This window comes from Triturus cristatus, chromosome 10, assembly GCF_964204655.1.
Source record: "Triturus cristatus chromosome 10, aTriCri1.1, whole genome shotgun sequence".
Classification (NCBI taxonomy): Eukaryota; Metazoa; Chordata; class Amphibia; order Caudata; family Salamandridae; genus Triturus; species Triturus cristatus.
In genome coordinates, this window is record NC_140593.1 from 307,161,886 (window position 1) to 307,186,794 (window position 24,909).

A 24,909-nucleotide genomic window follows, 5' to 3' on the forward strand; every position below is an offset into this window, starting at 1 on the left:
CTTGAGTACTCCTAGTATTTGCGCTAGAGAGGCGAATCCCTAAATAATTAAAATCTAGTACTTTCTCCAACTCCTCCCCTTCCAGCTTTAGTGATCCTCTGAAACCTCTAAGAGAGTGGATGACCATGAATTTTGTCTTTCTCGCATTGAGTGCCAGGCCATAATCAAGGCAAAATGAATGAAACTTGCTCAAAAGAGTTTCTAGGCCCTTGTGGGATTTTGATACTAATAAAGTATCATCCGCGAATAGTAAAATGAGTATTTTAACTCCCCCAAGAACTGGGGAGTCGTGTGATTTATAAACAGCAGGAACAATGTGGGAGTGAGGATACCTCCTTGCCTGACTCTTTTTCAACCCTAAAGGGATCAGTATTTTCCCCATTTCTCCCCTGTGTAACTCGTACAACGGTGTCGAGGTGGAGCCTCGAAAATACTTTGAGGAGCGGTCTGGGATCCCCTAAATCATCTAATGTGCACCATAACTTATTCCTAGGCACCACATTGAATGCGGCCTTAAGGTCTACAAAGGCGACATAAAGGCTACCCCTTTTTATGACGACTTCTTTCCATTTAATTAGCTGGAATCTAAAAACTTGGTCAACCGTGCTAATTTTGGAACAGACTCCAGCCTGGAATTGTGTTACATTTTTATTTTCGTTGATCAAGGTAAGGAGCTGGTCTAATAAAAGCGTATAAAAGAGTTTTTGGCTCGGATCAATGTGACTTATTGGGCAGTAGTTAACTGGATCAGACTTTGCGCCCTTCTTTTGTATACAAATGAGTTCTGTCCCTTTCCATGAAGTTGGTATCTCACCCCCAGATAAAATAGCATTAAAAACGAATGTAAAGTAGGGGGCCGAGATTACCGGTTTGGATTTAAAAAAATGCCATCGGAATTCTATCAGAACCGGCCACCTCAAATGTGCAATCTGCCTAATCTGGTCGCGGCGAAAGAGCCAGAAGACCCCCCCCCCGTAAATATACAAAATATACAACATCTGTATGTGAGAGAAGGCTGCAGCTGCTGCAGGTGACGATCCTCGTTAGCCACTTATTATTCATCTTTAAAACGGGCATTGCTACGTCTATCCTATCAGTGATTCCTAGATATTCCCCAACAGCGACCCGGTCAGGTGCATGCTCAGATCTCGCCTCGGCGAGGTCCGCAGCCCGTGATTGCTGCAGGCGCTGCCCTTCAGTGCTGCCGCTATCCCCGGGGCTTGGTCGATGATGTCACGCGTCGCGCGCGAGGACCAATGGGGAGACGAGTGACGGCTGCAGCGGGCTGCCGCTATAAGAGGAGGGAGCGCGCTGCAGGGACCATCATCTGACTGGGAAGACGTGCGGTGCACCGCAGACTCAGCAACCGCGCCTGCTGCGAACCTCCGTCCAAAATGTCTTTCAAGGTAACGCCTTTTAAAGTCTGTGTGTGAACCCGGTAGGCCCCTTGGAGGTAAGAGAGGAAGTGGAGGAGAGCGGGGTTTTAAGTGGCCCGGGTCCTGCCAGTGCTCAGCACCAGCAGTTCTGAAAATCAGGTGCTGTGCTGAGACGGGTCCCTCTCTGGCTCTCCATTTTTGCCCGCATCCTCGGTGAAAAAAATACGAACTCTGCAGCACTGCTGCCCTTTACGTCCTTTGATGTAACTTCAAAGAGACTCGCTGTAGTTCACCAGTCTCATAATCTCAGAACTGAAGCATTTGCCCAGTTCTATGCAACGAAGCCATAGTTATTGCTTATTTAGTCTATGCAACTAACAACCATTGACAGGGCCAAGGGTCCTGGCTTGTAGGTATGATGATGTGACTTGTTGTATCATATATCTGGACGCAATGACAGGAACAGCAAAATACAAGTCGGGTGGCCGTGTACCCCCCGACTCGAGCCCTGAACAGAAGCAGGAAAGTACCAGTTTGGCGGCACACTATGCCAAGCACAGATTTGTAGTTTGCATGTTATCAAGCCACGCCCTTAATTACAACGGACACCCTCACCCCCTAGTTATTTCATTCCACTTAAAGCCCCGAGGAGGAGGTACTCCGAACAACAAGCGTTTCCTCAAATGATGCCGGAAGTATTGGCGATTACAATTTTTACTGCACTTCTAACCCGTGTAGTTTCTCCGTTTAAACGTCGCTATAGTTATCGGATGACATGCGTTGTCCCTATATCCATGCAGTGGCTGCGGGGCAATATGGGGCTGGAATATCGACTGCCAAGCGCTGCAGCGCAGTAGAAGCCGGTCTTGAAAGCTAGTGAGGCGCTTCCTCGGTGCTCTGTTCCTGCAGGGTGTGGTCAGGTGGTTTAGGACACGGCTCCGCCTCCAATCGGAGACACGCAAAAAATACCTCTGAAGAGCGCTGGACATCATTACTCGTTGTATTTTTCACGATTTGCTTTTGAGTCCTGCTGTGCGCGCTGTCTGCATAGTGAATACGCCCAGACCGTTTTTCGTTTCTAAGGCTGGTGCATTATATAGGTGCGAAACGTTAACGCCTGGTTTAGAATATGCATTCTATAGTACCGAGTTGCAGAACATACTGCACCCAGTGGAAGGCGTTCTCGCTAAGTACGGTTGTGCTGTTTCATCACCGTCCTTCTCGGCATTCTTCATGATTCCTCCAGGTAAGAGGTTTTAAGGCATGGGCAAAGTGGGCCCTGGCCCGGGGCGCCAGACTTTAAGGGGCCCCCTGATAGAGCCAGCTCTGTTCTGCAGAGAGTCGTGTCCATATGACATGGAATAATCGTTAAACAGTATTGTTTTAAACTGCAGTAATTTATGTTTAATGTGAGTGGTGTGTGAGATGTTGCCTTTATGTTTCATGCAACAGCCATAAAGTTTCTTTTAGAGCAAAACAGGACCTCATATGTGAGAAATGTGAGGATGTCGTAGAGATCATTTGCAGTAATGCTAGGCAGCTGCGGCTGTGTTACAAAATTGAAAACACGTCTCTATCCCTGAATATTAGGTGTAAGCACATTTGGTATCTGAACAAGTGTGCCAGTGCATTGTCAGTGACCTGACCAAAGAGGGCATGAAATAGCTGAAATGGTGTCAAAGCTGTCACGAACAGGGGCCCCCAAAAGCCTTAAAAAGTCCCTGCCTCTAGGCGCCGCCCCCCCCCCCCCGTAGAGCAGAGGGCGCTCGCGCTGCTTCAATTGTCACTGTAAAGCATCCTTGAATGGCTACCATGGGCACAAGCCTCTAGCCCCCGCGGCGCTGCCAGGTTGCCCCCAGGGCTCCCTACTTTAGTTCGATGACAGCCGATGAATATCTAGGATATAGACGACTCGGGGACCCTCTTCCCCCTCCGCCGGGTGGGAGGATCAATTTTACACAGGTAGGAATCATCGTGCATACCATGGTTTTTAACATGGTACACAGGGCCAAAAAAGGGAGATTAATACTTATAAAAAAAATAAGGCTAAAACGACTTTTCATACACGAAATGCAGAGTCCTCAATCTCCTATCGGAGTCCATTGAATTTAAAATGCCTCTCCAAAATGAAGTTTGGCCTTACGTGCATTGGGACTGAAAGAATATTATGAAGGAACTCTGCTTGTTGGGTCCACATCCCTATGTTGCTAATGACTAATACACGTTAACTAAAACACACTTGTTACTATGTATTTTTAAATGATAGAGGGCTAATTCTTTCATAAAATGAAAAAGGAAAAAAAAAGTAATAGCTACTGAAGGTTTTTATATATATTTTTTCTGTGCTTTTATCTTTGTTTAATTTTGAAACTCTGCAGGGGCAGGGTGAGAACGTTTTCAGAATGTTACTTAAAATGGTCTGGCCTGGGAGAACAATGCGGTTTCTGTGCCTAGTTCTGTAAGGATTGGCTTGGCCGGGAGTCTGCATGCCGTCAGTCCCTTCCGCTAGACGTGAATACAAAGACGTGAAAGCAGACCTGCCGGACTGTGCACACGAACTCACCCTTCGTGTCCAGTGTGTTAATCGGGCCTGGCACGCATTGTGCATCCAAAGTACGCGTCTGGCTTCCCATTACAGGGCGATAGTTGTGTTCATTGCAATCTGTAGAATGAACCGCTGCCTCAGCCGTGTTATCTTGGCCTTCGTGTCCTGGTGGTTCCTTGTTCTTGAATGACGAACACCCCGCGGGCCTTGGAAGAAGGGACGGTCCTGCACAATGGTTTGCGCTTGTTCCCCAACAAAATATATTACGTCTCAACAAAAATGTCTCTTCAGCAGTTCTTTCCGTGTCATTCTTAACACTGACTTACTACAAGAACTATTCATTTGTCAATGTCTTATTTCCACGTTTTAAATGTTTGGTTTGGGCGTGTGTGTAGGGTGACCAACTGGCATTGGTGCAAATTCAGGACGGTGAGTGTAAAAATTCAGGACAATGGGTAAGTTTTACAGACACATCAGAGGAGGTCGCGCAATAGTACATAAGTAAGCCCAGCTATATCCAAACATATTCAACCATTTGCAAACCTATCCATCATGTATCCTTCCATCTATCATTTCACTCATCCATCCAGCCATTTACCCTTTCACCCATCCAGCCATCCTTTCACTTACTCATCCATCCACCCAGTCACTCATCCTTCCACCCATCCACCCTTACTCATCCATCCTCCCGTTCTCTCTCCATCGACCCTTTCACTTAGCCATCCTTCCATCCACCCACCCATCCATCTACTCGTCCACTGATGAATCCATCCATTGACCCTATCACTAATCTATTCATCCTTTCTCTCATCCATTTAGCCTTTCACTCATCTAGTCATCCTTTTGTCTACCTACCCTCCCTTTCACTCACCCATCCATCCTTTCACTCTTCCGTCCATCCATTCACCCTTGCACTTATCAATTCATCCATCCATCATTTCACTCATCCATCCACCTTTTCATTCATCCATCCTTTCACTCATCCATCCACCGTTTTACCCATCCAGCTACCCTTCCACCCATACATCCAGCTATTTACCTTTTCTCTCATCCATCCTTCCGCTCACTTAATCCATCCATCCTCTCTCATTATCCATTTATTCAATCTTTAATTCAGCCATCCACCCATCCCTTCACTTACTCACCTTTTCATATTAATTTTGAGCTAAGCCTTTTTGAGAAGAGGCCCATCAAGAACTTCACCCTAACTGCAGGAGCCATTCCAGGACTGGGACAGAAGCCCCCCAGGGCGGAGACAGGATCCAATCACAGGCGGAGGGGGGGGGGGGGGGGGACAGGAGCCACCACATGGGGGGTTGAGGGGCCATCACTGGGGGGGGGGGACAGGATCCACCAGGGTGGGCACAGGGGGTGGGCATGCAGTATTCTAGTATCATCTTGGTCTCTTCCAGAGTGGGGTAGGGCTCCTCACCTCCTCCTGGACAAGACAATGAGACCACAGGCTCTCTTTCTAAAATGTTAGTTTTGCCATCCCCCACTGTGATGTACAGTACTTAAAGGAGATACTCCAAGAGAACTGATTTAACTGATTGTCCTCCATACTTTGTTAATCAGTGTGTGTGCGATTGTGCTATTTCTTTATTTTATTACATTATAGACTGCATGTTTGAAGAACCGAGGTTTGCTTACAATTTAGTAACAGCAATTGTAATCGGGGCCGGTTCTGCGATTTTTGGGGCCCTGGGCAGGAAGGGAATATGTGAGGCCCCTCTAAGTTGCAGAGACATGACGCATTCAGGGCTGTTTGCATCTAAATAGATGCCCCTGCTCCTGAAGCGTCAGCCCTCCCTCTGTCACCTTCAAGCCCCTCTTAACAGCTCATCAAGGGCGGAAGGTGTGAGGGTGGCCATCCCGCTGTGCCTCTCCAATGCTGCTGGGTATCTGAGCTTTGGTACTGCATCGGAGTCTGTTACACCCGACCTCAACAGCATCGGAGTCAAGCAGGGAGGTGGGTGGAAGCTGTGCCGGCTTTAGGGTGGTGCGACCAGTGCCCGCTTAAAATTACGGACAAATGGCGTCCGTTAAAGAACCCTTCACGGACAGACGGACGAAATTACGGACTGTCCGTGAAATTTACGGACGGTTGGTCACCCTACGTGTTTTTTTTTTTTTTTTTTTTTTTACTTTTAAAAAAACTTTTTGTCATGGCCATTTTCTCCACGTACCTACTTTCATGTCATTTTAAGTAAACTTGGAAACTGGTGAGTTGGTACCTCTCTAACACAAGTTTCACCAATTAAGCATACCTTTACATTCCCACCTCCTGTACGGAGAGGATGCTGCACCCTCACCCAGCAAGGTGGCATGCTTCTGCCCCCGCATATACCGTCACATGCTATGGTAGGTTCACCTTAATAATGCAGGAGTTCTTTTAGGGGAATATAAAGTGACTTTACTACTAATGAAATCTAGAATGAGGTACACTATCAAAGTCTTAAATTCTTGGGACACACTGTGTCTAAGCCTCGCATTAAAGATAAAGTGAAGGTATCACAAAAGTGGGCTAAAATTACATTTTGGTAGGATCAGTCATTATATATTGGGGTGTTCTGGCGGTGACCTAAAACACATGGGGAGTCTTTTTAAGCCTTACTGGTGATAGACCCCACGCCAACTCCAACTTCTCCTCGATAGATATTGTGACTTCATGGCAGCCCTCGACTTAAAAGTAAACATAAAGAAAACGTTTGCCATGCACATGGGGAAACGCCTTAGACATTCCGGCTGTATCCAGATAAACAATACCACCCTGGAGACTGTTACTGCATACCCCTACTTAGGTATTCTGATAGACAATACCTCTAGTTGGGGTCCCACCCTCCAGGCCAGAAAGTTGGGGCTCCTCAGGACTACAACAGCTTTGGTCACATTCGCACAAAAACTAGGCCAGCGCCCTTCCCGGGAGTTGATTCAGATTTATGGGGCCAAGTGCCGTCCAGTGGCAATGTATGGGGCAGGGGTCTGGGGTTACATCGACACGGAACCTATCCAAAAAAAAATAGAAAATGCTTTCTTGCGGTACCTTTTGGCCGCCCCCAAAAGTTCACCAATTTACGGTTGCCACATGGAGTTGGGGGAAGATTACATTTCGGATCTTATTGCAATCCAACCAATTCTTTTATGGCATCGTCTTTGGGTTACTCCAGAATGCAAACTGACTCGGCAGCTCATCTCTGACTGTCTCACCTTAGAAGGTTGGAAAAATATCTCGTGGCTGCTGTATGTTTATAAATTTCTGAAAGATGTAAACCTGGAATCTCTTTTCATACTTCCTGAGTCCTCAGCGGACATTTCACGCAAAAATTTGAAAACCGCGTGCTTATCTCATCTACGTGAGCTGCGCCTAACATCAGAGATCTCAAAGCCCACAAATTTCCATCTTGCCGCTGTACAAGTCTCATTAGGAATTCAGCCATATTTACTAACCAGTGCCACCCATTATGAAAAATATCTTTTAACACGATTCCGGTTTAACACTTTCTATCGGTTGATTACCTTCCCGAAGACAAAAGATTGGTCCAGAAAATTAATTCCGTGTCCCTGTGATGGCCAATCTGAACAATCATTATTGCATGTAGTCCTATTTTGTAGTTATTATGATTTTCCACGGCATAAGTGGATTTTACCTTTACTAAAAGTCATAGGCTTACGCCAGTGTCGTCCGGCCCTTCTTGCATTACAACGTTTGGACACTGAGCATAGCATCTTTTTAATATCCAGTTTTCTAAAAGCTTGCGTTAAATATCGTGAAAACTATGACCTTTCTTAATTCGCCAGATTGTAATGAATTAAAAGTAATTATGTGTTATATACCTGTTGTATTTACAATCAATGCATATTAACTTTTTCATGATTTACTTGAATATTTTTAATCTCAAAACTTTGTTTTTAATTCTTGTATACTTTTATGGTTACAAATTTTGTATCCGAATAAAGTTTTAATTGATTGATAGACCTGTTCATCCTTCGATGTGACCCCCCTCCACCCCCCACCCCCCGAGGATCCATGATATTTGTTGGTCATAGAGGATCAAAACCCCCCCCATCTTTTCTAGAGTAATGTTTGGTTGAGGTGACGGCAGTTTCTCATTGTGGAGGTCCATGAGCGCAGGCTCGCCACCATGACTGCGGGGTCATCACCCCGAGTGTGGAGTCCCTTTGTGAATCGGGCCCTTAGTTTTTAGTGCCAGTGCAGTCAAGGGTAAGATAATTAACCAAGAACCTAGCATCTTTCATATAGAAGACTGATCAGGGAGTCTCCTTGCCCTTGACAAAGGGGCACGGAAGGGGGGGGGGGGCGGTGCTCCTGTCTATGGTGGTTTACAGTGGACATACAGGGATCCTTGGCATATACGTGTTATCTTTGACTGTACAAAAAAACACAGATTAACGACGAGAGGAGTGACCTATTTAGATGATTCTTCAGAAATTATCTTCTACTAAGAACCTTTAAAAGTGGCAAACAGCTTGCTTCTGCGCATCTCTGGGATTGATTTGAATGGCCCAAATGTATCTTTACTGAAGTCACTCGAAGACCTTCTGATACTTACGGGGTTCACTGCCATTTGTAAGCTTTTCGTAGAGATGCTGTAGCAGTAGATAAAGTCTGCATCGGTAACTGTGTCCTTTAATCACTTGGGGAACTGGCATTAGGACAGCTGCTTAAAATCTGATTTGGACCCATCAAGGATTCAAATCACTTTGAACAATTCAAACTGTTTGAAACAGCATTTCAGAATACTTGGAACAAATCCAACGTGACTTTAGCATTGCGTAGAGATAAAGAGCACTTGTTAGAGTAACCTTGAAGAGTGAATGGAAGTTCTGATATAAAATAATTCGTTTTAACATGCACTATAGATGGCCCAATTTGTGTACCAACACATTTATATTTGCATTGTGCACCAGCTAATTGGCACACCCAATCTGGACTGGATTCAGAGCTCGACATCTCGGAACGGTAAATAAAATGCCAGTATTGTATATTATCATCCTTTCTGATGAGCACAACCTGGGCATGTATGCAGTACACTCTTCTAGTTCGCAACAGGTTGCACCCACCACAAATTGAGGGAGCAGACGCGTGTAATTTACACCCGAGTTGGAATTCAGTTTTTGGCACAAACTATATTGCACTCAAAATGAGATTTGAAGCCCCATGTTAATTGGTCCCAACTTGTGCCAGTACTTGGTGTCTGCTCCTGGACAAGGTACCATAATCCTGCCTTTTATCTATGCAGCCGCCTCTGTCTGTAACAAACCGTTTTTCTATCTGCACTGCTTCAATTACAGTGATTGGGGACACCCGGAAAAGATTCTGTATCCTGTTTTTATATTTACATATTTATTTATTTTTAGTCTCAATCAGACAAATAAGATAAGCGAAGCTGATGTTTATCTATCTTCCTCAGAAAGTGCTTCTAAATTAGTTTGCTGACAGAGCAGAGGGCCACCTCTGTCTCACGAGAGACTTTTCTAGTGTAGAAGCTATTAAAAATAGACTGAGGGGGGAAAAGGCTGTTTAGTAAGTGACTGTTTTGGTGGAGGAAGTTTTTTGGGAAAAAGCAAGTTTGAAATGTGCATGTGTTGGCTACCAGCTTGGCTGAAATGAAGTAATGGTAAACTGAAAGCGAGAGAATGCTTCAACACTCTCACCACCCCAACCCATCCATGCGCCCTGAGACAAGTCTACAGCTTTTAAGAAGAGGACCCCTTAATCATTCTAGTTATGGGTACTCCTTTATCAAGGAGAGTTGCCCCACCAGCTCCCTGTGGGTTGTAGACCGAATTATTCGGTGAGCACAAAGCAAGTCACCTTACTGATCAAAGTTCAGTGAAGATATATATATATATAATTTATTTTGTGGCAGATGTTTTTTTTTTTTTTTTTTGAAGCAAAGATTAGAAGAGAACGTCTCATATCAGTGTCTGTCCTCGGAGATGTCTCTCCCTTTCTCTGCATCAGATGAGGGTGATAATGGTTAATGATTGACTATGGTATGATCATTTCAATAATGTTGCTTGCTGATAACAAGTTAGGCTGAACTATATTTTGTTCTTGAAGCATTTATGTGGACTATTTTATGTTCTTCAGGAAGAGTTTGAGAAGATTGCAGAAGATGTAAAAAAAGTGAAAACCAGACCAACCGATGATGAACTGAAGGAACTGTATGGGCTTTACAAGCAAGCCACTGTTGGTGACATCAATATAGGTAATGAATTTTTAAGAAGAAAAAACGAATGCATAATTTAAAAAAATATATATTTAACTGGAGGTGATCAAATTACTAAAGTTAATTCAAGCAGGCTAACCTAGACATGGTGGCACAAAAGCATGCTATACTAATTGCGCGTGCACTATCGCCTATACTTTCATTCGTAAAACCAAAGGGTTAATGTCAGATTGTAATTGAATGATCGTGAGGTCGTGGTTGCAAATCCATTTGTGCATTGTACTGCAGTCTCCAATTCCCTAGTAACATTGTGCTTGCAGATAATCACAAATGTCTTGATTTATATCACACCTGCCGTACCTCTGTATCTTAACAACTAATTCTACAGTGAAGAAGCCATGGGTGACTACCCTATAATACCTCTTTGAAGAAAGTAGGAGAGGTCACTGCAGCTGCAAAGAGACAGGGCCATTCGTTTTCGTTGCTGTGAAAAGTACCAAGTAATGTGGGTTCAAGAGGACATTGGGGAACAAAGGGAAAGAGGGAGTCCACCACTTATGCTTTTCACACTAGAGTACTAGAATATCGGCGTTTAACATTTCAGTTTCACCCCAATGCTCTTTCCATTCTGATAAGATGCTGCATATGTGGCCCTTTGTCTTACAAACAGACTGAAGTAGCTGAGAGTAGACTCTGTTGCACAAACATTGCCTCTCTGGTTTACTAAGGGTCTACAGACCTTCCCTTTCAGGAAATTAAAGTATTCATCCATTGTGTGGACTCTCTTCTGCCCTTTAGTGTTTCCTGCAATAGCAGTGAGAGCCTCAATATGTCTTCCCCCCCCCCCATGGTGTGCCCCTTCAAAAATGTAATTCTGGAACAGGCATTGATGTCCTGAATTAAGTAGGTGGGGGTTGAGGAGGGGATTGGGATACATGTTATGCTATTAGTTGATTGCCAGGAGAAGTTGGCCTTGTGTGGGTATTCACCAGCCATGTTTCATGTCAAAGTTAAGTTTAGTTTTAACCTGTGATGGTGCTAGTTACAAACTGCATTTTGGAGTACTGTATTCATTCGTACAAAATACGGTTTACAAATCTACTTGTGGAGTTTGCGCATTCCCCTCTATCTTTTTCTGTGCAGAGTCTCTGTACATGTAAGTATACATTTTAGTAGTAAATGTGGGAGGGTTGGAGAAGAGACTGTAAAATGGGGAATAAGTACTACTAAAGGGAAAGAGTTTAAGAACTAAGGAGTGGTTAAGGGAGTGCCAGGGAGGGGTTTAAGGAGGGACTTCTACTAACCCATAAAATAGTAAGCACATTACTATTCACAAACTGCCCCTCTAAAGTTACTATAGCCAGAGTGGGACCCAAAATGGTAATAAATTACTCCAGGTCAGAGCTAAAGTAAGTCCAGCACCACACATGGCAAATGACTGGTACTTCAACACTCTCCCATGCAAAATAATGGCGGTAGGGACCATGGGAAATAATGGTTAATTGTTAAATGTAAATGAATAAGTTACTTACCTTTGGTAATGCATCATCTGGTAGAGTATCTAGCCTTCGATTCCCTACCTTTGAATAATTCCCAGGCATCTGACTGCATCTGCAAACAGCACCCCTAAGAGCCAGTAGGTGGTCTTTCAGCTCAGCGAAGTGACCTGCACAGTGCCTATATGGGCACAGCCCCAGTACACTGATGTCCGTTTCTTTTAGACTTTCCAGGCCAGAAGCGCGGAGCCACAAGGAACACTTCACAAACTGATATGAATTTCTAAGGCCCTTAGAAGTGTGACCCTTACACTGTTATCAGTTCGCAGAGCGGGGAGAGTCTGTAAATCTGCGGCTCAATAGAATCACTACCGTATAAGGTGATACCAAAGGTAAGTAACTTGTTCATCTCAGTCTTGTAGCCACAGAGTCCCTACCATAGAATTGATCCCCAAGCAATGCCTCCTAGAGGTGGGGGTGCAAAACAGATTTTAGACCAAAAAGTCCTTTATGACCAAACTGGCAAAGTGCCTGTCACGACGGACTGGGCTATCCAGGCGATACTGATTGGTAAATGTGTGCAGAGATGCTCATGATGCTATCTAACAGATGTCCAAAGCAGGGACTCCACCAGCCAGCACAGTGGTCACAGCCGCGGCTCTTGTGGAAAGCCCTATGGGTTGATTCTTGGCCAGTACATAGCATATCTTTACGCAGAGCACTTAACATCTTGAGATGGTCTGTTTCTGCACAACCTTCCTTTTCTTGGCTCCTACATACCGTACTGCGAGTTGATCAACGTATAATTGTATTTTCGCCTACATGGAAGGATGATTCTTTGGAAGGAAGGAGGCACGTGTTTGAAGTGCCAGCTTGTCTGGCTAGAAGGTAATACCTCCTTGACCATGTTAGGGTCACTTGGAAAGCTATCTTGATGGCTAGCAAATGGAATGGGCTGTTGTGCAGCGGCTTGAGGGTCCAGCCCAGATTTAAATCCTACTGGGGCATGATGAATGGCCTGGGAAGAAACCTGTATTGGAGACCTTTGAGGATCTTGGTCACAATCGGTGACTTGAAGAAAAGAAGGTTCATCCAGCAACTGCAAAATGGTTGATTGGACGCCCTTAACGGTGCCCAGAGCCCAGCTAGGCCAAAGATGGAATTAATAACAAGACTTGGAAAAGGGGTGCAGAGGGGGTCAATATGCTTGGATGCATACATGACACAAATTGGCTCCAAAAGAAGGCGTCTTGCCCAGATCCTTCGCAGGTTGATGTAGAGGCCGAACTACGCAGGAGACCAGAGTCCTCTGAATTCTCCTTTTCCCTCTCTCCCTTTGCCCCCCCCCCCTCCTCCTTTCACCTCTCCCAGATGACTGGCCCAAGAGAGACAGCTGTCACTACGGTCCGCTCTGGTTGGGGAAGGGAGACTGACCCAATAATCAGCCACGACTGCAGGTCTTTTGAAGTTTCTGCTGAGATGCAGCTCTTGTCAGAAAAATTCCCCTGCTGCTGTGCCCACTGGAACTTCAGGTCCCACTGCAGAGCCCACATACGCCAATGGGCATGTGTCAGTAGACGGATGCAGGAGGTCATGAGGCCCAACAGCCTTAGCTAGTCTCACCAAAATCCAGGCTGAAGCCTCTGTATCATAGTCTGAATGTATTGGACTCTCCGCTTGGCAGGTTAGGCCTGAAACTGCAGTGTCCAGAACGGCTCAGGTGAAAGCCTCTAAGTCAGATGTGACTTCGGCACGTTGAAAGTGAATGCAGGATGGCTGTCATAGTCTGAAGGTTGGAGACAACTGCTGGGCAAGAGCCTGCCTTCAACAGCCAGTCATCGTGGTAGGGAAAGGCTGGAACTCCCAAACTCTGGAGATGTACAGCATGTATGTATAGCTGGCAAGGCTAAAGGGGAGGGCGGCAAACAAAGTACTCCTGGCCCACATTGAATCGCAAGTAGGGTCTGTGGAAAGGCAGGATGGGGATCTGGAAATGTGACCTGCAAGTCCAGTGCCACCATCCAGGGTCTAGGGCAGACTGGACCTGAGCTAGAGTGAGCATCTTGAACTTCTCGTTTCTCCAGAAGTTGAAGGTGCAGGTCTAGGATGGAACTATGCTGAACAAAAAACTGACTTGACCTGAATCCTATTGCAATTGGCCGGTAACCGGGCTGAGTGACAACCCAGTTGGCAACACTATTGCAGATGGTTGAAATGCCAACTCCATGATCCCATCAGTGTATGCTGTTGTAGGCTCGGTGTTGTATGAATGTGAGAAATGTATGAATTGGGATGTCAGGTTAGGATGTGTGGCACGAGTATATGTATGTTTTTTGTCTTTGCTTGGGAGCATATACCAAGTGTAATTACCATGTTACTATCAAAATAATATGACAAAGTATAATGGCATTGTACAACATGCATGCAGTGCACTTTACAGATGCCTAACGAGGTTCTGCACAGACTTATCTTTTGTATAATTAAATGGTTTTTTTTATTAGTAGATAAAAAAAACTTCCAAAAAAATGTAATTAAAGAACCAAATGAACAAATCACTGTGCTGTGTTTTGTATAGCTAATGGTGGCCCAAAGAGCTGATACTAGCCTATTGCAAAAGGATTCAGGTCAGGTGGGAGTTTTTTGTTCAGCATAGTTCTCGTTTCCCTCTTGCCCCCAGATCGACAAAGTACCTTCAGGGGGGTACCTCTCTTTGTTGATTGCAGGTCTAGGATGGAGGCCTCAGTTGGTCCGTAGGAACTCCATCTACCAGCGCGGGGGTACTACTCAAATCTCCAGATCCAGTCTAATGCCTGGGAAGTATTTTAAGGTCTGGAATCTGCGGCTAAGTGTCTATCCGATTAATCAAATTTAATGTTAGAATATAAAATTGGTACACTTTTTTTTTTTTGTTAGAAGTTTTTTGCTTGTGAAACTTCATATAACAATACATTTTATTGAATATAATTTAATTAGTAAAATTTTATACAGCCCTTAATAATGCAATAACTTTTTTTGCTTAATGTTGAGGATTTAGTTTTAAACTAAACTTGACATAACAAATTTACATAAATGTATTTACTAGTACTTTAGCTATATATGTAAAATAAGTATATAAATGTAATCTGTAACAAATATTTTTACAAACTTTTTCTAAAGCTAAAATATATCTTTCAAAACTTTTCCCTATACTTTAACAAAGGGAGACTCCGGGGAAAAGCTGTCTGTATGGTAAAGTGCAGGGGAAAATAAAAGTTTGTAATATTTTTTGCTGCATATAAATTTTATTTATTTTGAAGGCTTTGTATAGCGTGAACATGACCCTTGCGGGTATCGGAGCGATTTACAGGGGGAGACAAATGATGTATGTCACAATTATGTCCTGCTATGGAAAGTTACAAAGGTGTATGCACAAAGACAAATAGTAGGACAACATCCGTTAAGAGGGTTAGATACGTTGTTCATGTAAGTTTACTCATGAGTAGAGACTTTACTACTTTCTTGAAGGAGGCAGTAGAGGGATTCAGTCTTGTTTCTGTTGGCAGTTATGCCAGTTATTGGCAGTTATGCCAGATCCTTGGAGCGAATCTAGAGAAGGCCCGGTTGTATGTTTTTTCTTTTTGGCAAATCTTTGTGGTTTAAGGAGTGCTGGAACTTCTGGAAGATCTGTTGCCACATGAGAGCTCCAGTTTCTGGGCCTGATAGCTCAGTGTTGTTGTGAAGGTCTTTTTCATGCCGGTGAATTTTAGTTTAATTCTTGCTTCAAATGGCAGCCAATTGAGAGCTTTAAGGTCGGAGGAAATGTGGCAGTTTCTTTTAGTACCATTCATGAGCCTGGCTGCTGAATTGAGGGAGGCTCTTAGAGGGGCCGTTTTAGACCTGGGAAGTCCGCAGAGTTGTACTCCATAATCTAGTATGGAGACTACTAGAGCGTGTACTGCCAATTTGAAGTCCATAGCGGGAAGGATGGGTTTTAATTTTCTCAAAATATTCATCTGTACATTTGCTCCGTTTGTTGCTACACAGTTTATGCATGTTCAGATTCCTGTCAAGTGTTAATCTCAGCGATCTAACTGAATCGATAACTTGAGGCTGGCAAATGAGCGCTGGAAGTTGTTTAAGTCATTCCTCTATGATGGTTATTTGGTTGGGAAGAGCAACTAGTAGGAATTCAGTCTTGAGGGTGTTTAGTTTCACGTGGCTTTCAGCCAGCCAAATCTGTTTATTTGTAGAGTTAAATTGAGCGATCTGAGCTCCTCCAGAGAAGTGACCTTTAGGTACAGTTGTGTATCATCTGCGTACATGTGATAGTGGATGTTGGATCTGAGAATTTTGGTGAGGTTCCATGAAAAGGTTAAAAAGCGTAGGTGAGCGGGAGGAACCCTGTGGGACTCCTAATGTGACTGGGATGGATATTGATGAGGATTGATTGACCTTGCATCTTTGGGATATATTTTGGAGGGAGAGTTGAACCAATTTAGTATGGATCCTGATGGACCCATTCTATATTTCAGGAGCTCCAGAAGATTGTCATGTTTGATGGTGTCTAATACTGAAAATAGGCAGAGCAGGATTAGAAGACCGGCTTCGTTTTGGTCTAGGATTTTAAGTGCATCAACTGTCATAGCTGACTTGGTACTTTGCCCTGCGTGAAAGCCAGATTGGTTTAGCAGGTTGAATTGGTTGATATGGTTAACAAGTTGGATGTGTAAATATTATTCTAGGAGTTTATCCAGTGTTGGGATGTTAGAGAACGGACAGTAGTTATTTAAGTCTGTGTGCTCTGCAGTTGGTTTTTATAGGAGGGGGCGGGGGGAGGGACACATGTCCTGATTTAAGGTTTTCTGGTATAATGCCTTGAAGCCGAGAGGCATTGATAATCTTGGTCCATAGTGGTAGTAGCATAGGTTTGAACTCATTTAACTAGTTGGTGGGAAGAGGATTGAAGTGGTTAGAAGGGTTCAATGATGTGAGCACTTTTAGGTTTGTCTTCACTAAAAGTTTTGAAGGAGGACCATGCAGAGTTAATTTTGAGGGCGAACTTTAGTATGCATATATTAAGGGTTGCCAGGGAGGGTGATTGGGTGTCTTTGGGGGTGTCATTATGAAGTACTAAGGCCATATGTAGGTCCAGCTTAGTTTTCTATTGCCTCAGTGAAGAAAGAGGCAAATTCTTCACAGCTTGGTTATGCACACGCTCCAACTTGAGGGGGGGTATGGTAAGACACTTCATTGTGCTTTTACAAGTTAAAATAGTTTTTTTTGGGACAATTTTTAGCTTGGTCTAACTGGTTCCTAAAAGTTTGATTTAGACAGTCTGTTTTTTATAGTAAGAATTTCTGGTAGCTCTTAGAAGCTTAAGGTGGTCAAGGGACTGGGATGCTCTCCATCGGCGTTCAATTAATCTTAATGAACGTCTGTCAGCATTGAAGCTGCCGTCATACCATGGTTTGGAATCTCTTGTGGAGAGCCTTTTCAGTTGTAGCGGAGCAACTGTCTATTACCATAGTCATGAATTTAAATGAGTGGTTTGTAAGAGCGTGAGCATCATAAGTCTTCAGGGGGTAGCACAAGGTTGATGCTGGAGGATGTTAGTAGATTACTGTTAGCATTTTTTAGATTACGTTTCCATATTTCAGGTTTCATAGGTTGTACTGGATATAGCTTTATCGATTCATTAATGAGGAATATAATGGAGTGGTGGTCTGTCCTATCACATAGGAAGATAGTTTCGAGTTGAATAGAATTTGCATTGGAAATGACCAGGTCTAGGATTGAACCCTTGTCATGTGTAGGGCTGTTGCAGATTTGAGTCAGGTCGCGGTCTGTCAGGAATGCTTTGAGGCTATTTACCACAGTCGCTAGGGTCGTTCCAATGAAGATTGAGATCCTAGGAAGATTTGGGTACTTTGTTGTCCTGTGTTTGTAGTCACGATAGCCATGAACTGTTCGGTGAGGTTATCACCTGGAGGGTGGTAGAATGTGTGCTAGGAGCAGAATGGTCTGTTGCTTTTGATATCAATACATAGGTATTCACATGAGGATAATGCCGGTGAATGAGATCGGTTCACCGAGAGACTGTTCCAATGTATGCCGGCAATGCCCCACCTTTTTCTATCAGTTCTGTCTAATCTGGTGATGTCATGGTTTGGGGGGGACCAAAACATTGGATAGGCGTAGACTATTCATTCAACCAGGTTTTGGCCAGAATTAGGTCTGGTTCATGAGCGAGTATGAGATCAGCTATGTCAGCCACATGTCTTGAAGCTGATCTACATTTCAGTAGTGTACGTTTGAGAAGGGGCTTGACTGGATCTAGAGGCTCTTGTTTGAGGGGGGCCTCGCGTAAGATTGTCTAATTATTCAATTACAAAATCCTGGGCCTAAGTGGGGAGGCCGGTAGGGGTGGCTATCTTGGGAGGTGGGGGGAGGGATAGAGGAGGAGAGGTGTGTACGGAGTGGATGTGAGGAGGGGCTAGGGCTCTGTTTATAGTTACTGTGGTCAAATTGGGGTATATACTACGTACATGGGGATTAGGTGTAGATTGGGTACTTTTGGTGTAGGAGGGTGATTTTTGCAACCTAGAGTATCTGCTGGACAGGGTGTGTGTATATAAATTTGGGAGTAATAGGTCGTTGCCTTGTAGGGGATTCAGGAGGGATATTAGGGGGTGTTCTGGAGTTGAGAGCCTGGGGTAGGGGGATGTGGTCTCATAACTTTCTCCTTGATAAGAGAAAAATATTGTCAAGTAAGTCCAGGTTACGGTCTGACTGTATGAGGATGATTCCTATATGGTGATGAGTGCCTCTGCTCTGTAAATTGGTGAGTGGGCGATCAAGATCCTGAGAACGTGTGATGTTTTCCTAAAGGTGGAAATCTAACAGAGCGAAGAAGGCTTTCCTCTATTGTGCTCTTCTCCATGTAAAAAACTGATGTCATTAGTTATAGCTCCTTTGTTTTGTAGAGAAGTAGGGGTCCGAGATCAGGGTCTCTGGGTGTGATTTGAGAAGTTTGTTTAAAACATTTGGCTGTTTTATTTATTTATTTTTGTATGGTTAGGTGGGTACTTAATGGTATAGGTGTTGCCCTGCAAGCTCCATAGTGGAATCCATGCTTATTTGGAAAATCTTATCCGGAAAGTAATGTGGGAGAAGAGGTGAGGTAAGGAAGGGGGGGGGGGGGGGATTATGAGGGGCTGTGAGTTTGAGGCCAGCTAAGAGGTGTGGTTTTTGTAGGCAGAGATGGAGTTGGGTTGATTACTGTAGAAGGTAGATAGAGGGGGAGTGAGGCTGGAGGAAATGTGAAGAGGAAGGGGACAGATGGGACACACTAGGTTTAAGCCGGAGTAGTGGTGACGCTAGTACAAAGCTGGGTAGTAGCAATGAGGCTAGATAGAAATCTCACCTGCGTGCTTGTCGACTAGGGTACCATTGGATGTTCTCTGGTTCAGGTAAAGATTAGCCAGTGGCCATTTAAGCCATTCCAAGGTGGGACGCCTATTATCAGACTACAGATCGGTTCTGAGACCTATTCCTATGTCTTTCCATATACAGTGATTTATTGGTCTTTTTTTTCATTTTTTTGTGGTGTGCTCTGAGACGTAAAAATTATTTTAAATGTAGAACTGAAAAAATGCTACATCACTAACTAAATTTAGATTGAAAAATTGAATTATTTAAAATGTACAGTAACATTTTCTGAAGGTTAAATCAAAACACAAATGCCACCTAAATTCTTTTTGTGTAGTCATTAAATGCAATGTATATAATTTAAAGTATTTTTTTTACTTTAAAATATTTTAGAACTAAATAAAAATTATTATATACAATTTAGCATTAAATTACTTTTGTTTACAGTGTAACCGTTGTAAATTTAAAAAAAAATCCTGAGGTTTACATTTATGACCCTGTCTCCATTTTATATATATATATATATATATATTTTTTTTATTTTTATTGGAGGGTGGTGCAGTACTGGTGGGTAACCATGTGTGGTGCTGGCTTTACAACTTTATACCGTGGTTTTTGTTTCTGCCATCATAACTTGCGCTTGCAAATTCCTCCCCCTTGTAGGTGGCGGTGCAACTCTACACTTATGAGTAACTTTGCTACTTTTGGCTAGTCACCAAATCAGAGTGTAAATTTACACTGTAAATTACTCTGTTGTTGCAATCGTTGTAAAATAGCCATCTTAAGTCATTGCATTATTTGTTAAGCCAGTTACCTTTTTACTGTTACTTTTGTGTATGTCATAATCTCAATGACCTCTTGTGTCATCACAGCCACTGTCTTGTAGCAAGAATGGAAACTGCTTCTCGAGATAGTGTTAATTTAAATACCTAAAGGACTGGTACTGGATACGCATAGAATTCAAAACTTGCACCTCAAATTTACGCTTTTCTTTTAATTTCATTTGGTTTTTTTGCTTAACAGTGAATATTGTTTGTTTGACTTGGAAGTGCATGGAACTCCCTTCCCCTGCTCTGGCTCCAAGCAGGCTGAAGTGAAAATGTAGGGTTGTTAGGCCCTTTGTTTGTACACAGGACAAAGCCTTTTCAGGTGTAAGTAAGGCGGGCCATCTCCTCCCTCAATCCTGCCAATGATGGCCCATCCAGTTACATTGAAGCTCCCATTGTGTGCTCTGTTTGCGAGGAATGCTCAAAGCCAAACTGTGACCAAAGCATCAAGTGACTTAGCAAGAATATTGCAACTTTCTAAAAGTGGCATTTTCAGAAATGTAATTCAAAATCTGATTTCATTATAAGTTAGGAAATTAAATTAGGATTTCAGACACGCCAAACATGGACCTGTTACCTTTCCAATTCGGTAATTACACATATAAAATCTAATAAGGTAATCCCAATCTTGTCATATGGGAGAGGTAGTCCATGCAGCACTAAACAACGAATTTAGGAGTTTTTCAGTACCAGGACATGTAAAACTTCCTACTTTTTAAATGCATTGCATCCTGCTGTCTGGACCAACCCTCGGGGTGAATTGTATGTATTAAAAAGGATGGTTTAGGCCAGGCACGTGGTTAATTTTGCCAGGTGAATATGGTAGTTTAAAACTGCACACAGGCTCTAAAATGGCAGGACTGAAACCTGTTTAAAGGGCTGCTTAAGTGGATGGCAGTCAGTGCTGCAGAGCTACTAGTAGCATTTAATTTACAGGCCCTGGGCACAATGAATGCCACTTTAATGGGGATTTTGTTCTCCTTTCTGTTTTTTTCTGAGTTTCATAAACCGCGATCCAGACCTGAAGGAATTTGAGAGTTTTTACATGAGCACCAGTTGTGTTGCAGACAGACACAGGATGTTGGGCTTCCCTGCTGAGACTCTAACCCTGTTCCCCCAACTTCGAGGTGGACTGCTGTAGCAGTTAGGCCGCATCCTATCTACAAATAAAGTATGCCAAATGGGTATAAGCCAGTTCTACCATGTTTTAAGGAGAATGCACAAGTAATTTAGCACTGGTTAGCAGATGTAAAGTGAAGTCATAAAGCCTGTAAAAATGAGGTCAGAAAAAATGGAGGAAGGCAAAACAGCTGATGGGTTTTGCAATGGCCAACTAATGTATTTCCTTTTTCTTTCACTTCTTGGTCTCAATCTCTCATTCTACCACTCTTTCTATAACCTTTTGTCTTGCATACTGCAAATGGGTATCAATGTGTCCATGTATCTATAGCCAAAGGTAGAGTAAACAGCCATGTGGGAATAGAGTGGTAGAGGCAAAGCAGACCTCGGAAGTAGAGCAGAAGGCACCAGGGGTAGACTCCAAGCTGACTGCGCCGGAAGGATGGTAGAGTACAAGGCCTAAATGTGGAGAGGGGTGGGATATTTGCAAGCCATTTAGCCATGCAGGGGCATGAAGGTGACAGTGACGACAAAGGAAAGGCAGGAGACTGGAAGTTAGACTGATTTTTTTGAGCACAGAAGATGAAGCAACATGGGTGATTTCCTGCTGGCAAGTAAAGACGTTTCAGGCAGGCATGAACTGCAGATGGCAAAGGTGCAGCAGGCTGCCCTGATGTGCAGACCCAAAACGTGAAGCCATAGGAAAGTAATTTGGTCAAGGCAGACCAACACAGGGTGGGGAGAGATGTCCTTTGTCCCTGCTATAAACTGACTGGGCTGTATTCACATGTCTATTCCAAATGGGTATAGAGTTCAGTCTCTCAATTCTTTTTGCATTTGTCACTGAGTGACGGGTATACCCAAACGTGGGTCCTGGGCTCGTCGTGCCACTGGATTCAGGCACTCCTGGCTGAGGGGCGACACCCCAAAACTGGTCCTAGGATGCTTGTTTCCAGTCCAGGGAGAACCTGGCTTGGCATTTCAGGCCAGACTAGTACTATGAGAAGCTGGGTCAAGTCTGTTTTTTTTTTTCCTGATATGGCTGGGTCCAAACTGGAATGGTGGGAGTACAAAAGACAACGGCTTTAGGCCCAGACCACTGACTGGGGGTGATTGGTTGTCATTGTTTAGCATTCTGTCGATCAACTGTTCTTTTTTTTTTTTGTTTTTTTTTTGCATTATTCTAAAAAGGCAACGGAGGGAGATTGAGGGCGACTTAGAACAATATTTGTCAGGGTAACTTTTATCTCCGACTGCCAAAAAAACGGTTCAAAGAGTCCTATCAATCATGAGGGCCTTCAATTTGGACATTTTCATGAGGGGAACCTACTTGTAATCGCCCGATTGACTAACATTATCAAGCTGCTTCTGTAATCTGCTCTCGGAGTTGTCACATTCATCTAGGAACAACCTAATCTGCTTGAATGTAGACCTGGCGTCCAGGATGCCGTCAATAGCTTGTATGTATGCCATTTTCTCTACCAACATGAAATCCTTGGGAATGTATTTTGGTTAGTTGTGAAATGTTCACCTTAATCTCTGGTCATGGCATGGTCTTGGTATCCAGATGGAGCTGCAGTGGGGTGCACGGATCTGGAGGAGTAGTTTGAAACATGTCAGTCTCTGCACATCCAATAGAGTTCTGAGCAGCTTCTGGTTAATTTTCATAACCAGCCACACTGAGCTACTCTGAGGCAAGTGCAAGGCGATTCGATTTGAAATGTAACTTGTTTTAAACTTTTAAGGGAGGGGGTGCCCTTACTAACATGAATTTAATTGAAAAAGAGAAACTGAAAGGAGCGGCAATTTAAAGCGGAGTATGGCTAGCACAGATGCCTGAAGCGATGTAGACTTATGCTGGAATGTATTTTTGTTAACCATAGTGTGCTTTATGTTTTTTTTAAGATGCTCCCGGAATGCTAGATTTGAAGGCGAAGGCCAAATGGGAAGCATGGAATCTAAGAAAGGGTAACTACTCCATCTTTATTTAGATTATAAACCTTTTTACAACCTGTAGCAGCAAACCTATCGCTAAACCTTTGTTTACCTTTAGGTACCTCAAAGGAAGATGCCATGGCTGCCTATATATCGAAAGCAAAGGAAATCATACAAAAGTATGGACTGTAACATTCGTGAATATTGAAAGCCAGCGATGATGCCGAATTTCAATAATGTAAACCTTTGTGATAACTGCTTTGTATAGTTTTTCTACAGTCTTGCTCTCTGGGCAGTTTTAAAGGAGCTAGAATAAACAAACCATCTGATCTTTTCTAAATGGTTAGTGTTTTTATTTTAAAAAATGGTAACACTAGGATTGTTACATACCTACTGCAGTTCTTAGCTGTTGCCATAATGCTCCCTGCTTCCCCCCCCCCCCTGCTGCTTGCATCTGGCCCTGACCCGGAGGTTGTCGTGGCAACCTGGCAGCTCCGTGAAACCCTTTCCGAGATTTCTTGTACAACTAGCAAGTAAAGAGGGACTCTTCCCCCGTAACCAGTGTATCCGGCCGCAGTTCTCGAGCTATACCTATTGCTCCCCTGATCTAAGTCCCGTCGAGCGTGCGCGGATGCCCTAATATTTGTTATGTCGAATGATATAGAAAAAGTGACTCAAGAATGATGGGCGTCAGTCAAGCTTTGCGTCCCCTAGCTAGGGGCTGGTACATCTGGGGCCTGGTTGACCTACTCAAGGGCGTGTAGACCCTGAGCGTCAACATAATTATTTCGGGAGCCGTGTGCGCTCCGTTCGACTAGATCACATCCTCCTTATATATCTCACCCATGCGTTGTCATGGGGTGTCCGTATTCAACCTAGTAGTGCCAAGCACAGCGTAATGGAGGAGTAGAGGGGGAGCCAACCCTATGCACACGAAGTGAAAATAATGTATCGGCTCCTCAGCAAAGCTGTAGTCCAATTATTCCAGCCCCATGGGCGTCCGAGTCATAGTGAATTCTCAGGAGCGTGTGCGCACTCCAAGGGCCAGCCGATTGTTACAGCCTGGAAGGCGTACAAGAAGCCTGCCCATGTAAGGCACGAGGCTCTGTGAACCTGATAAGCAAACCAGGGACGCGTGCGACGTGCGTAAACCAAATTTCCCAAATGTAGCCCAAGTGGGTTACGCACACCGGAGCGTTATGACTCCATAACCGCACTCGGCTACTAGGGAAAGCCTTTGGCGGAGAAAGCGCGAAAAACGCGCAACGATCAGAGCAACCCTATGGAAATGACAGGAGTAATGTTAAAGCAGAGAACCATAATCATTGAAACCTAACCTTAGAGTAATAATCTAGACCTAATCACTGTCCCCCAGTGACTCATATTGAATGCTGCAACAACAGCGCCGTATCTTAGTTCTTGAGGGAGCGTTAGCCATATCAAGTCCTTCCCATGAGGATCAACAGAGGCCCAATCAGTGAAGTCGCAGGCATCAGTGCGCCATCTCCACTCCAGCGGGAGCGACCCTGATCTGAACCCCGGTGGGCAGTGCAGTATCAAGACTGAGCATGCATCAGCGAAAAACGCCTAAATTGTACTAAGAGTTCCAATTATAATATAAAATAAATCTAGTCCTGCAAAAAAAACACAACCCAGAAACCCTGGGTGCGAACCCCGAACCTCTGGGGTTGGAGGCAAGAGCCTTGCCCCTAGGCCACATAGACCTGCTGCAAACCTGAAGCGCGAGGGGAACCTGAACGGAAGCCGCCAAGAGCAGCGCGGCACTTACAGGTCAGCGGGAGCACCATTAAGCTCGATCAGGCCGCCCACATTAAAGATTCCCCGCTCCTGGCGGGGAACGCGCAACACCCGCTTCCAAATCGGAAATGGCGGCGCAAAATGAACCGAATAAACGGCAACTGAACCCGTAACCTAGAGAGCACTAGTCTCAACCTTAATCATAGGCCACAGTAACTCCGCCATGCGCGTGAAAAGCGCTTTACTCAGCGG

The 24,909-nt window shown here is 44.1% G+C and overlaps 1 protein-coding gene across 1 annotated transcript; it reads left to right on the forward strand.

Annotated features, from left to right (window-relative positions):
- Positions 1 to 1,264: 1,264 nt before the first annotated feature.
- ACBD7 (acyl-CoA binding domain containing 7) lies at positions 1,265 to 23,233 on the forward strand. Its single transcript, XM_085631274.1, has 4 exons — positions 1,265 to 1,406; positions 10,037 to 10,154; positions 22,870 to 22,932; positions 23,018 to 23,233. The coding sequence occupies exons 1-4, from the start codon at positions 1,395 to 1,397 to the stop codon at positions 23,089 to 23,091; spliced, it is 267 nt and encodes an 88-aa protein (XP_085487400.1). The 5' UTR covers positions 1,265 to 1,394; the 3' UTR covers positions 23,092 to 23,233.
- Positions 23,234 to 24,909: the final 1,676 nt, after the last annotated feature.

Coding starts and splice junctions, on each gene's coding strand:
- ACBD7 (XM_085631274.1), top strand. Junction 10,155..22,869: donor TGTTGGTGACATCAATATAG/GTAATGAATTTT, acceptor GTTTTTTTTAAG/ATGCTCCCGGAATGCTAGAT. Junction 22,933..23,017: donor AGCATGGAATCTAAGAAAGG/GTAACTACTCCA, acceptor GTTTACCTTTAG/GTACCTCAAAGGAAGATGCC.